This window comes from Prunus mume, linkage group LG1 (genome assembly GCF_029339155.1).
Source record: "Prunus mume cultivar Tortuosa linkage group LG1, ASM2933915v1, whole genome shotgun sequence".
Classification (NCBI taxonomy): domain Eukaryota; kingdom Viridiplantae; phylum Streptophyta; class Magnoliopsida; order Rosales; family Rosaceae; genus Prunus; species Prunus mume.
The window spans coordinates 17859887-17874726 of NC_142698.1; the positions used below are offsets into that span (position 1 = coordinate 17859887).

General features: G+C 35.9%; 1 protein-coding gene across 1 annotated transcript; it reads right to left on the reverse strand.

Annotated features, from left to right (window-relative positions):
- Window positions 1-2453: 2453 nt before the first annotated feature.
- ACBP4 (acyl-CoA binding protein 4) lies at window positions 2454-9112 on the reverse strand. Its single transcript, XM_089051601.1, is given in 21 exon segments — window positions 2454-3012; window positions 3284-3343; window positions 3634-3789; window positions 4071-4259; window positions 4340-4423; window positions 4617-4705; window positions 4837-4951; window positions 5040-5166; window positions 5418-5557; window positions 5674-5735; window positions 6042-6108; window positions 6251-6361; window positions 6791-6868; window positions 6948-6999; window positions 7001-7026; window positions 7158-7196; window positions 7198-7266; window positions 7811-7882; window positions 7974-8037; window positions 8217-8287; window positions 8813-9112. Coding segments are annotated over 21 exon segments (2019 nt in total). The 5' UTR covers window positions 8975-9112; the 3' UTR covers window positions 2454-2826.
- Window positions 9113-14840: the final 5728 nt, after the last annotated feature.

Genomic DNA, 14840 nt, shown 5'->3' on the forward strand with positions numbered 1-14840 from the left:
CCATGTGAAATCTCTTTTTCTGACATTGAAAAGTCAACATTTTCAACTAATTTGATAAAATATGTTAATCAAAAGCATGCAAACTAGGAGAAGACCTCTCTAAAAATCTCTGCCATTAGAAGATCAAACCCCTATTTTTATGTATAAAATATTTAGAGATATTTCTTCTACTCCAAAAAAAGGGTTGATTCTCCCAAAAGATAAGCAGGTCATACTTTCAAAAAGAGATAAGCAGGAAGACAAGGAGCTGTTCAAACTGAGAATCAAACTAACCATCACGGTTTGAGCTCTCACAAGGGGCAGTTGGAAATTAAAAAGGGGTTAGGTTCTCTTTCAGGAAAAACAGGAAAGTGATCTTGAGAACTGACTGTTGAGAGCTTATCTGCCATAGAATTGATTAAAACTTTTCTTCTTCCTTTGCATTTAAAAATGAAAAGATCTTTTGAGAATTTTTTGCCGCCCATTATTAAAAGAATGAAACCCTACTCCAAAGCATTTTCTTATAGATACTAGAGAGGATGAACAGAATCGAGGACACTCAATTTTCATCAATTCAAACAAACAACCTAAAAAAATCAACCAAAAGCTCACTTGAACCACAAGAAAAAACAGTTTTAGATCAGAATTTCTAAAGTTCAGACTTAAAGAAATAAGTCATTCAAAACGAGATCTCTCTAGTTACAAATTTGGTTCAACAAAAGCCAAGACAAGCAAAGTTTGAGTTTTCCCAAATATGAAAACCTCAACAAAATTCATAGTGCAGTTTCCAGCTCATTAGGTTCTTAAGAATAGCTACTGTCCCTTCAAATCAAAAGCTGCAGTTCTGCCACTCAAAAGCCTCCCAAAGCTTGGAGTATATTAAAGCTCTGCCAAAATTGAACTTTGGTATCGATCTACAAGCGATTGAAGTTGTTGAAAGTCCGATCTAGCCTGACATACCCCGGATCGAAGCTTCTATCCGACAGAATGAAGTTCCAACTTTCTTTTGCCTTTCTAGAGTTGATTTCTTCCTTTGTAGCTCAGAAAGAGCATTCATCTAAAACAGTCCACTTTATTATCCATTACTCGCGAATTATCAATTTTATACTGAGATAAATTGTGAAGTCTTCACCAGTCTGAGGCAAGAAAAAGAACTTACTTGGGAGATATTCCTCACCCAAATTCATAATTACTTGTTTAGAAATCAGTAACTTGGAGCGCAAGTTATCGGTTTTAAAGAAGTCTACTAGAATCTTTATTGCTAGTAGTGGCACGCTCATACACCAAAAAAAACTAACTTGTTAAGCAATCAATGGTTTCCAAGGCAGTAGGGAACTTTGCCCTTCATATCTCAGGAATAAACACAAAACGGGTGAACACTAACTACTAAAATGCAATTTTTTTTATTTAAAAAAAATTGCTTTATGTAACCGTGAGTTGCTAAAATCACATACCGCAACCGCAATTGCAGTTCGGTTTCTAAAACCGTAATTTTCGGTAGGTTTTTAGCTATTGCGGTTCCAATACGTATAATATCGGTTGGATTTTTGCTGTTTTTCGGTCAAAAATGTCACCCATACTGCCAAGTGCCAACATTGGTCGCTAAGTTCTTCTTATTATTTTTTTTTCCTAAAGGGTAAAATTGGAACCAAATATCCTACTGGAAAAATAGTTAAAAGTTTCTTTTAATAAAGACATGTGGTAAATTTAGTGGGAGTATCACCATGACGTAGTGATACCGTACCACTCTATAATTTCTCTATTGGAACGTAAGGCCATTAGGACCCTGCCACGTCAATAATGGTGCACCCAATTTTCAGTTTTCTTTTTCTTTTTCAGTTTTTTTACTTTTTTCTTCATTGCTTTAAGCTCCTTTTTTTACGTTCATATTTTTCTCACCCATCACAAAATTATCATTCAGATTCAGAATATACCTTCGAAATACTTCAGACAAAGGAAAAAAGAGAAGTTGCTTTTAATATACATAACCAACATTGAGCCCAAGAAATCAAGAAACCAACAATATATCTTTTAAAATGCGTTCAAGGCTTGTGACCTTTACATGTAATTTAGCCGAAAACGATGGTAAAAAGTTTTGTAGGAACATGAGTGGATGAGTAAAGTAACAGCTGAAAATAGCAACACTTTCACTGAGGGCGAAAAAGGAAAACTGAAATTATTTGAACTACATCCTTTTTGCACGGCGATTGAGATTTGGTACATACAATGTGCGGCCAACAAATTGTGTGCGCCCTTGACCTCCATTCCATGAGCGTTATGAAGAATTAAATAACAAAGAGCTGGTCCTTGAGAAAAAATAAAAAAATTCAACAATTTTTTATTTTTAATCTACGCGAAGCAGTTCAGCCTGGATTGATGCCCGCCCCTACTTCCAACATTATGAAATGAAAAACATAAGTCCATTAAAATAGAATAATTACATTGAGCACACAAATAACTCAAGGAATGATAAATTTGAGAGGTCAATCAAGTAATTCCATTAAGGCAACAAAGTATAAACAATGAGATCTACACTTCACTTAATATATATATATTCACTTTGAATACAAACTCCAACAAAAATTGGTGACCCAAAAGAATTATATAGCACTCACAGACATGAAACTACATAACTGAAATTGCAGACATGTATTCATGCAAAAACCCCAAGTGGGGTCCTCTCCCTCTCTCGCCAGTAAGAACCTCATATCTTATTTCTATCACAGGAAAGAACTTGGTTGAGTATAACAAAAATATATCAAAATGAGTTAAAAAAAATTCAATGAGAACCAAATCTATCATGTAACACCCCCCCTTCTTCTCTATTCATTTGGCCTTGACAGCTATTTAGGCATCGTCCGCTTTTTCATTACCAGGCGTTCCAGCAAGCCAGCCCCAGACGCCGCCTGAGCTCTGCCTTTTAGCATTCAAAGCTGCTTGTTCGGACGCAGCCTTTTGTCGCTGGAGGAGTTCAAGTTCTTTCTGCAATGCCTCCATTGTTTGCAGCTTCTGTCGAAGTTCTGCAAGTTCAACCTGCAGGTTCAAAGAGTAATTAGCAGAAAACCCAGATTATGACCAATGTTTCGAGGCAGCCTGATCGTATCACAATCAGGACTGCTCACTAAGGTCAGCTTAAATGAATAGTCATAAGGTTAAACGCCTTCCTCCTGAACCTCAATTTTTTCACACAGATCATCCCAGAAACTATTACAAGGTCAACAAAAATTTGAACTGAAAGTGCGAGAAATCTTGTTTGGCAAAGGAAACATCTAGATCAACCGAGAAACAAGTGATAAGAACATACCTCAAGTTTGAAACATCTTGACTGCTCAGATGCAAGTTGGCCACGTACAGATTGAAGCTCCTACAAAGTTAGTGCAAGGAAATTAATGGCAATTCCTAAGAAAGGAAAAATACACAAGAATTATGTGTACCCTTGAAAAATTTGATAATCACCACCAACAGTGGACAATAAAAAAATCTCCATTTAGTCTCCAGCATGAAGAGAAGCCAACCAGAAATTAGCACCATTCACAATCACAAAGGATCGGATTCCAGTCATAATTTCCTTGTTAACACAAAGTTGCGAAAAGCAACAAAAATATATCCAGCTCTTTTTTATGTATATGCATGCATGCATGTAATAATAGTTACCTTGTACAGGTCAGTGTTTCGAGTCTCTGCTTCTGCTAACTCTTGCTTTAATTGGAGAGTTTGTACTTTCTCCTTGCTTAGTGATGATTCTAATTCTTCTTTCTCTGCTTTGAGGGTTGCTATAAGATGTTCATTGGTACTCTTGCCTCTTGCTTTCTGCAAAAGGGTGAATAAAATAACATTAAAACTCAGTATTGTGGCCAAAAACACATGAAAAATCGGAGATGCAGAGTAATACAAGATCAATAAAATTTATCGGACACTGGTAACTACTGGATCATTAAGAAAGTGGTAACCATAGACGACTTTAACAAAGTAAATAACTTCTGGAAATAAAAAATAAGGTTGAAAAAGAAGTTCTAATGACAATCAGATGGGGGTGCCACATAAAATAAAAACAAAGGCCAAATCTCTACATGCTTTTCAAAGTCACATACCATGAGATCTGACTCAACATTGTCCATAACGATTTCCCTAATTTTTCCTTCTTGCCCTGCTTCAAACTCAGACTCCACATCTCTGGTACCATTTGTGGCATTAAGCACAGCAGAAACACTGTCTGGCACAGGAGTTTCCATCATCTTTGATTGCAAGGTTGACTTGTGGCTTGGTTTAAGAACGTTAACCTAACATCAAGAAACAAATTTAACAAGAACATAGAATAAGAGCAGAGTAAGCCACAAGTATATTGGAGTCTGATCCTCACCTCATTGTTGTAACGCCCATTGTACCCTCCAAATGATACAAGTACATCTTCACCATTGTAAGAACCTACGGCCAAACTTAGTCCCTGAAATAGGAGACAATCAGATAGCGGTGCCACTACATAACTGCTGGCAGTGAAATAATCTCACACTTGACAGAAGGCCATGTTACCAACCCCTCATGCAGGCATCTCATCATGATTTATGATTAATACTAAGGCACAGAGCTCAAAGCCGTTCAAGCTAAGTTGACTATACAGAGTTTCCAAAATAAATTACCTCACTAGCAACAGGAATGCGTCCTTCAACAGTAGTTACAACAGACCAAACAAGTGTAGACATATTTAGGACAACAGTTTCTGAAGCCCCTGCAAAAATTCAAAATGAAGAGATAAATACCTAACTTCATGGAGTAAAATGGATTCCAGTTAAGAAGTAGATCCACCAACACCTACGAATTCCAGAACCAACCAGATGCCAAAATAGTAGCAATACATACCACTCTTGTTGTCACCACCACCAACTATGAACCAATTCTCCCCAACTGTTACACCTGCATGTCCAGCCCGTGCAGTTGGTATCTCACCCTGTTGTGTGGGTCTTGACCATTCCATCTATACATTCCAAATATATGAAAGACATGAGTGATAGTTTTACTGAAAAACAAGAAACAAAAATTCTAGAGTAGAGTAGTTATCTTACAGTTTGCAAATCAAGGACATGCAGATCATTGTAACAAGTGGCATGGGAACCCCCACCAAAGATAAGGAGGTAGCGGTCAGCATGAACAGCAGCAGTGTGATCAGACCTTGGAGAAGGGGGCACCCCTCTGTGAAAAAGTGAAATATATTAACCTCAAAGGTCGATCCACACATAAGCATATGCCTTGAACAAATATTTTCCAGCCTACCCCACCCCAACCCATTAAAAAGATGTGCCAAATTTTTTCAGAAAGCAACAAAATTTCCCTTTTCATCAGAGGCAAAAAACCGTTAACAAAATTTGCCAATTCTTTCAAACAACCAAAAAATTAAAAAATAAATATTGCTTGTGCTTCTGAAGTTGCCAGTTATATCTTACATGGCATCAATCTCATCCCAGGTCATTGTTTCTAGGTCAAGAATATGCAGGTCATTCAAGAGAGTTCTCTTTGCATCTTGTCCCCCAAAAATTACCAAGCCACCTCCAACAAGGGACACAGATTGACCCCCACGTGATGCCTGTAAAACATGAATAGGAAAGGATATTGATTTCCAAATTCCAAGCCCACCATTGTGTTTTACAATGAGATTTTATACACACACAAAAATATAAATATAAATAAATAAATAAATACCGGTGGTTTTCCATAAGTCTTTAAGAATGACCACGTGCAAGTTTGTAGATCAAATGCCTTCACTGCCATGCCAAAACAGGGAGAAAAGAAAAAAGAAAGTTCAAGAAAACAGTAAAAGCATCAATGTTTTAAACAAATATAAAATAAAATAAAAAGAGGCAAAATAATAAGCCTGCATGACTGTAAAAATGAGTTTTCTTTCTACTTGGATATCACATATTCAATAATCAAAAGGATCAGCCTTAAAAAGCTTGAACTGAATCGAAACAGAGGTTCTATTGGGAACTGATTAAAGCAGAAAGATAAAGATATCATCCAAAGTTTCAAACCATCAGAAAACCAAAGGACACTAAGATAATAATTCGTACCCTCAATAGAATCAGAAGGATCCTTTGTATGTCCAGCAATTGAAATAAGTTTATTCTCCCATGATATCTACAGAAACAGAGAAATGATTGCACATTACTGTGGGTATCTGAATCATTGAACGAAAATTCAGCAGAAAGAGATGGATATTGTCCAAAAGTGTATCTTTGGAATAGAGCCTTGATTATAATATTAATCAAATTATACTAACCAAGGAATGACCAGCACGTGCGGTTACTGTTACAGGAGATGGTGACTCTAGTGACTCAGCCCCAGCTTTGGCCTCAATCTTTGACCAACTCCAACTCCTCAAATCCAAGGCCTGTATTGTACTTCGAATATGTGAGAACAAGAAAATGTAATTACAACCATGTAAATTCAAGTATACAGAACATCAAGTTCGAATATAAACTTATAACAATACAAAGGAAGCACCACAACCATAGAGCTTACAATCATTAAGAACACTTATATATCCAAAGACACTTTTCTTCACAAATGAAGAATGAATATTACAAGAGTACCACGTGGAACCCACCTACACAAGCTAAATAATCCAACTCAGAAACTTGTTCCCTTTTTCTTCTTCAGATGCGTAATGTATCATTCAGTATACCAATATATAAGAATCATAGCAAACACTCCAAAAAATTTACACCACTATTATAGTAAGACTTGGAAAACTGTCCAATGTAGAATACTTATGATTTTCAAATGTTTATAGGCGTGTACATGCAAATAAGTTGCTTACATGGAGATCATTTAGGTAGCGACCATTGTGGTTTCCACCATATATGTACATCTTGTCTTGAATAACTGCTGCTCCATGCTGAAATCGTGAGAACACATTGCTCAAAAAGAAGAAGGCAAAGAAGATAAAGAAAATGAAAATACAGAAATCCAAATACCTCATATCGGGATTTTGGACGATGGCCAGATATTGGAGGTGCAATCCATTGCAATTGAACCAAAGCCTTCAGAGATCAGCTTAATGCTCCCATTTTCAGTGGAGACCAGGGAAAGGGTTCCCATTGAACCATTTGAACTTTGCCAAAAATCACACATCACTGGGAGACAAGTCGCATCTTTAGTCTCCTGATATCAGCTTACACCATTACATCTTTTCTATGATTCCTCAGTCCATGAGCGTTTGGAGACAGTGGAGATTGTCTTGGTCTCAGGGAAAGGGTTCCCATTCTCGACAACTGGGTGAACATTTGAACTTTGCTATAACCAACCAAAAATCACACATACGCACAGAGAAAAGCACTGGGTAAGAACAAAAGAATGAGGAAGAGTCGCATGCTCATTGTAAGGCCAAAGAATAAAGTCTCTAAAAGATTTGCAGAATTAAGGTATTGATATCAGACTCTACACCATTACTGATCTTTTCAGATGTTAAAAAAGGAACTTATGTGGGATTCCTACCAACAGTCATAACTTATTAAATTAAGTAATGTGAGCGTAGTGCAACAAACACGGAGCAAACAGGCTCTGATTACCAAAGTTAGCCCGTGGTGATTAAGCATCCAAACAATGATAGAAGAGTAAGAGATCGAGGAGACGAAAATATAGATCGAAAAGCGAAAGAAAGGGTAGAACATAGAACATATATTTGGACGATGATAGTAGGAGTGGACCCAAGCTTGGTGACTAATGGATTAGTAGGAGTGTAACTACAAACACCTCTCTTGTGTCTAATTCCTGATCAGTTGGCAATAGACAGGGAAAGAAAATACAAAATTATAGAAACAACTTCCAGATTACTCACATTCATTTGTACATCTACCACAGGATCTGAAACAAAGTTTGATGCTCTTGAATACCAACCTGGATCTTCTTCCTACTCAAAAAATAGTGCAAACCAAGATAAATTAGTGAAGGTTCTTGGTCACACGACAAAAACATGGACCTGGAAATCTTATTGCCCACACCTCTAATATTTTCACAAAAAGACGCATTGCTTCAGTTGAAGCCATGTCTGCAAGCTTCTTCCAGCTGCAAATCGTATATGCAGAACGCCATTAAATTTTTAGAAAGAAAAAAAAAACTCAATATAGTACGAATAAGTGCATGATGGTGCATATAAACATACACATTCCCAGACGCACAAACACTGGCACATGTATGCCATCATAAAATGAGAGAACGAGAGAAAGTTGTAAATATAAGCATACCTGCTCCATTTGCTTTTCTCAACAGCATTCCAAGCACTAGGTTCAGGTGTGTTGCAAGGCCCTACTGTAGCCTGGAATTGCAATCGTAAAAACAATTAGACGAGTACAATAGCACATTACACATACATACAGATATGATTGCATATATACAGAGATTTCAATTTAAGTTTTAGATCAACATCCTAAATGTACAAATCTGGATTTCGATATGCCAGATCTACCTGATTCAATCTAAGTTGCATATAATTACACAACGTAAACACGAAAGAATCAACGCAAAAATCGAACACACTACCGAACAAGCAAAATCAACAACCACATCACTAATCAAAACCATGTCAAAACGCAAATCAACCACACCGTTTCACCGAAATCCAATCAAAAATTACAAAACAAAACGATTGCAAATAGAAAATATGAACATCGCAAATGTTGTTCCAGAGTGAAAAAAGACGATGAACCGCAGAATTGACATTTGTACTGGCAATGCGATCGAGAATCGAGGATTTATGATTGAGACCAATTTCCAGACCAGAAATGAAGTAGAAAGAAATTAGTGAGAAGAATGGGATCGAGGAGGCAGTGGATGGAGGTACCTGCTGGTACAAAGCATAGAGTATGAGAGCGGACTCAGAGTTGAACTTGGAGCGGACGGCTTTGGAGGAGGAACGAGGAGATCCGTCAAAGCCAGCGTACGAGGCCGCCGCGTAAAACCGCTCGGGGTATTGGAGCCCCGAGCTCGCCCGAGCCATAGCCATTTTCTTCTCTCTCTCTCTCTTTCTCTCTGGTACGGGTCTATTTACGCCTGTTTTGTAAAGAGAAAGAGAAACGTATTTCTGGGGTTTCAATTTTTCGGGGGATTTTAATTAGTTATGTGGGTTGGGATTTGAGAAGTACAAGTGAAGGAAGTGATTGTTTGTTTACGGTGTGATTTATAGAATGTGGGCTCAAATCTTTTTTTTCTTTTCTTTTTCCTTAGTTCCCTTGGTTTTCTTGGCATTTGATTTTCTGGTAAGTCGGGCACGGGTGCGACTTTGGGGTATAAAGGTGGTGCTCATTTTACTACTTGGTGATGTTTGGGCAGTATTAGTTAGCTTGGGACCAATTACTAATGGAAAATTTTCACTTAACCTGATTAAATAATGGTATCTCATAACTAGTCACTAACTTGAAATGTTTATTCACAAAAAAAATTACAATCTTATTAACTGATCATCGTAATAAGACCACATAAATATATGTTGAACATTAAATTATAAATTAGATACATTAGGTCAACATGTCTAGCTCAATTAAAAAATGCCTTGACTTGCAGACTATTAATCTCATCTTCGAATTCATTACACTTTGATAGTGTGTGTAAGAAATCTCACTTCAATTGTAGTTTAGACTATCGTTTGTATTCAACAACAACAAAGAGATACATTAGTCATACACTCTCGTAATTAAGACAAAAGTTTGCATTTCTCTATACCAATAAATTTAAGGATGATCGACTTTAACCTGACCAATCGATTTTTTAGTATCTAAATTTTGTGAAAATTTTGTATGTCAACTCTATACTTTCTATAACTCATTTATGATTGAATTGAATATAAGTAATGAAATTGTATTTGCATCCCAAGAGGCAACATAACAATAAAAGCATCAACATACAATTACTCTCATAACATGCAAGCTTAAACAAAGATTCCTAGTTTTGTATGGCATGAAATTTATTCCATATAAAGTAAATCATAAGTTTCAATTTGAGAGGATGGCATTGTGAAACCTAAAATGATGAACGTGCATCCTTAGTTTAGATAGTGCAATCACACAATCACAACTTTATTTAACTGTCACCTTGGCCATCTCTAAATGATACCTATCCATTCGAAATAACCTCTGAACTAATCCCACCTTTGCTCGATGTAAACCCAAAGCTACCCAACCAATGGCATTATCAAATCCTTAACTAAAAACTCATTAACAATACATGTGGTTGACTTTTCAGTATAAAATATATTAGTATTTACTTGTTAGATAGTGTAATCAGATCATATTCGGACAGACTCAGTTCGTTTGATACACTTGTATAAATGTATTGTGTTTTGATGTTACAATTAATAAAATTATTATTTTTTCTTTTTGGAGCTCACTCTTTCTTTGCCTTATCATGTAATTCATGATTATTTTTCATTGGGTTGTGTTGCTACTTCGCTTCATAGCTTTGTGTTTCCTTAATTCCATCCACAAATTTCTAGATGTGGTCAGCATTGCAATGGTGCAAAACATTTACTAGTAGGGAATTTGAATGTCCTTAAGCCAATTAATTGGGATAAGTCACAATAGGCAGAGTGAAAGGGACAAATATCAAATACAGATAAGGTTTAGCGGCATCAGATTATCAAAAGATACCAAATTACTTAGTTGGGGGCATGAGGTCCTTGTGGGTCGTCTTCCTTCACATGTTCCTGCATCACTTAAGCAATTCCCTAATTTCCATGGCGAGATTATCTTCTTCCTCTTCCTTCTCGAACCATGGGAGACAATAGCTCATCCTTCTCCTCTTCCTTCAACAGCAACAGCTCCTGCAACTTCCCCTCTACTAATTCTAAGAGCGCGTTGAATTCTCCTTGTCTATGTTTCAAGTATTGGAAGCAATTGTTTCTCTAACTCAAGCACAGCTCGTAGTCGTATTTGCTCATTCATTAATTGAACATCATCTTTGATTCCCAACTTATGGTTGCAAAAACCTTATTTTGCACATATATGTAAGATTTGGGACCCAACCCTTGTATGCTAACAAGTAGAACTCCATTTTGAAGAAGGCTCTACGCCTTAAAGATCAGGTAGTCTTTGTCAAGTGGCCTATTAAGCACAAATGTACAGCCCAATTGTATATTTAGGGCTAAATTTGGGGATATACTCAAGGGGTATTATTGGCAAATCAACACCTCTAAATGAACATACAAATAATAACAATTTTATATAATTAAGTTTGATCGATATAATATTATTCTTCATGCCACAATACAATTAAGTTTCACCAAATCAAAGATGGCTACTTGGGTAGTTGGTTCATGATAATGGGAATTTTATATTTCTATAGATGCTTTTGATTCGGTCAGTGATATTGTAGTTAATCGGTAACGTTGTTATTTAGTTCATCTCATGTTGCAATTCATTATGCTTTACCTTTACATATATATGGTATGTGGGCTATAGAAAGTTTTAGTTGTTTGTTCAAAATGGGTTATATATGAACACTTACATGCCTTGCCCCTTGTCAAGTAGTGGTTGAAATGCATTCCCAGTAACAACAGTTGGTTAGTGTGGCCAAATTGCTTTAAGTACACATGTAACATGCTAATACATCCATATTTACGGATGTATGAGACAGTTTATTATCCACCAAAGCGATCAAAAGATGTAATAAATATCCACTACAACATTGTTTGCAAATATGGTATCTCTACAATTTCATACACTAAAGATTCATATGTTTTTTCTACATAACAGCTCGATAGTGTGCAACTATTTCATCACTTTGAGAACACCACCAAGATCAACATGGACATGGACATGAACACCACGATTTTGAAGCCATAGCTTTCCCAGAAGCTTTGTTGTTCAACAACGTGAAGCTCCACGACCATCCGCTGTAACTTATCTCTTAGCTCTTTCAAAGCTTTTGTCTCTTCGCTCACCCCCTATCACAATAAATATATAGTTGCAGTAAAAAATTGATTGATAATGACCTAATGGAAACCACAGTAAGTCTATTGGCGACGGCTCGGACACTTTCACTAAAGCCTTACTAATATTCTAGAAAATTTGGGATGCTTGAAACAAATGTGTTTTCCAAAATGTTTCTCCACATCCCATGAGGGTTCTAAATGTTGTTGGTCAAATTGGTATGGACTACTAGAAACTAAATTTCAAGTCTTCCTCTAGATTGTAGTGCGTGAATGACATTAAATTGGAGCCTCCTCCTATGAACTGGGTTAAAATTACTTTTGATGGTTATGTTCGCTATAATAAGGCTGCTACTAGGTTTATTGTTCGAGATTTGAATGAGCATGTGTTGCTAGCAAATGCTAAAAGTGTTGGTCAAGCCTCTATAACTGTTGCAAAATGTCTTACCTTGCGAGACATCCTTGCACATGCAGTCCATAATGGTTGACTTAAGGTTTTTGTGGAAGAAGACTATAAACTCTTTATTGATTGCATCAACAAGCCCTATTCCTTGGTGTATTATGATGTTAGTTCAAGATATTTGGATGCTGGCTTCGTCTTGTGAAGAAGTTTCTTTTAATCATGTCTTTAGATAGACTAATTTACTACGGATGCTGTCACTGATTTAGGCAATGACCTTTCCTCGTCCCATTTGTGGGAGCATGGTCTGAGGCTGAACTTTTCATTTCCTTTTTATTTTGATTTGTTTGGGCTTGAGCGCCCTCGTGGTTTCTGATTGTGATTGTTTTTATTTCTCTATAATAAAAATATGGGGATGCCCACATTTTAACATTCAAATTGAAGGTTAGGAGAATGTTCTACTCCTACATGATCCACTTACTAAATTCACTACTCATATTTTGAAATATGCATATTCACATTGTTGACAATTTTAATAAAGTGATTATAACTAAAAGCCAAGATGACTGTAGGTAAACTCAACATTGTAGTTGTATGGAGGACCTCTGTGTTGAAATTTGGCTCGCCAAAAGGATGTAAGAAAGGTGGAATTCGTGCGTAGCTGCTAGAGTAAGAGATGAGCAAAAATCTGAAGGAGTCGACCGGTCGAGCTGAACGATCGGTCGTTTTTTGACACAAAGCTCAGGATTGCTTGTTGTTCTCAAACCGACTGATCGAGTCTCCATATCGACTGGTCGTTTTTTTTTGATGGAAATTTTTCCAAACGTTTTTGGCTTGGTTTTCATGTGTTTTTAGTTCCCATGATTATGTTGGGAAGCTTGTGAGCTGTTTTAGGGGGTTAAGAATTAGTTTGGGAAGGGGGAACTGATTTGAATTAGCTTTAGGTGTGACTTCCAACATGTTGTAGTTATAGGTGCATGACTTCCTATCCAAGCATTAATGAAGGTAGTTGGTGTAAAGACTTCTCATCTCAAGGCATTGATGAGGGTGGGCTCAATCATTAATTTCTTTAGCACCCACAATAGATTCCAGCAAACACACTCTCCCATTTTAAATTTTTGTATCTATACATGCGAATTGCAATACCTTCTTCATGGATTGGATAATTGAAATTTGAAACCTTGATTTGGCACTTGGAATTGAGGATGATGGATCATAGGTGGTCGGGGTGGTGGCAAGGATGGTGGGTGGTCGTTTGGTTGCATTGTAAGAATGGTTCTTCTATGTTAGAAGGGATTGTTGGGGTGGACTCCATTTTTGCCTTTTGCCTTTTTTAATTTTATATATTTGATTTCAAAATTTTGTTTAATTTTTAAGACAATAAAGTGCCTATCAAACTGACATAATCGAAGGCTTGGACCTGATTTGTTAACAATTGCAAGTATTGACGAAATCGGGAAAATTGAAATCACGGTGACTAAAATTGATTCCAAGCTAAACCTCAGTGACCAAAATTAACCTTTCTATGGAAATATCGAGATATTAAAATTTTTCTTGAAATTTTGGAGGATGTTTATTTAGTCAATTATCTATTACTTTATCACAAAAAATTGGAAGGAAATGTATTGCATGATAGGTTTAACTAATTTAAGTTGATTATATAGCGAGCTGACAAACACTGCGAGTGTAGAAAATATGCAATGATTAATGAAAGAATATTAAACACACCATAATTATTTATTTATAATGATTTACTACAATATTTTACACTTTATACATTGCATGGTAAGATACATGAGTGACTTAGTACCACATAGAGTTCCTATAAAGTTCAAATTTGAGTTATTTACACTAACACCTATTGAGATTTTTAGTTTTTTCACGTAACTCCTTGAGGTTTTATAAATTATAAAAACATCCCCTGAGGTTTTAAATTGTTTTCACAAAACTCATTTTCATTGATTTTTCATCCAAAGATTGATGATTTTATATAAAAAAAATTCTCCAAATGACAAAGTTGGCATTTGAGTTAGATTGCATATATTTCATTGAAGTTAATTTTGTCATTTTCATAATTTTTTTCTTAATAAAATCATCAATTTTTGGACAAACAATCACGAAAATGTTTGTGAAAACAAACTGAAACCTCAATGTAATTTTTGAGACATGAGGGAGTTTTGTGAAAATACAAAAAACTTCAGGGGTGTAAGTGTAAATAACTCCTCAAATTTTTCATTGTCTTCATCATCTCAATATTATAAAGCGATATTTTGGCCAAATATTCTGAAGTGTGAGATAAATTATCGACATCGATATTTTCCAATATTATCGATATTTATACGATATGCGTATGAATATGTTCTAAAATATTCTTGACTTGAAAAAAACAATAATATCCTCAATATTTCGTCGATATTTTAGATATAAATATCTAGATATGTATTTATAAAAAAACCCAAACATATTTTAGTCAACTGATTTTTTTATAATAGTTCTCATTTTTTGTGTTTTAATGAAACCCCCTATTTATAAATGAGTGGAATTTCA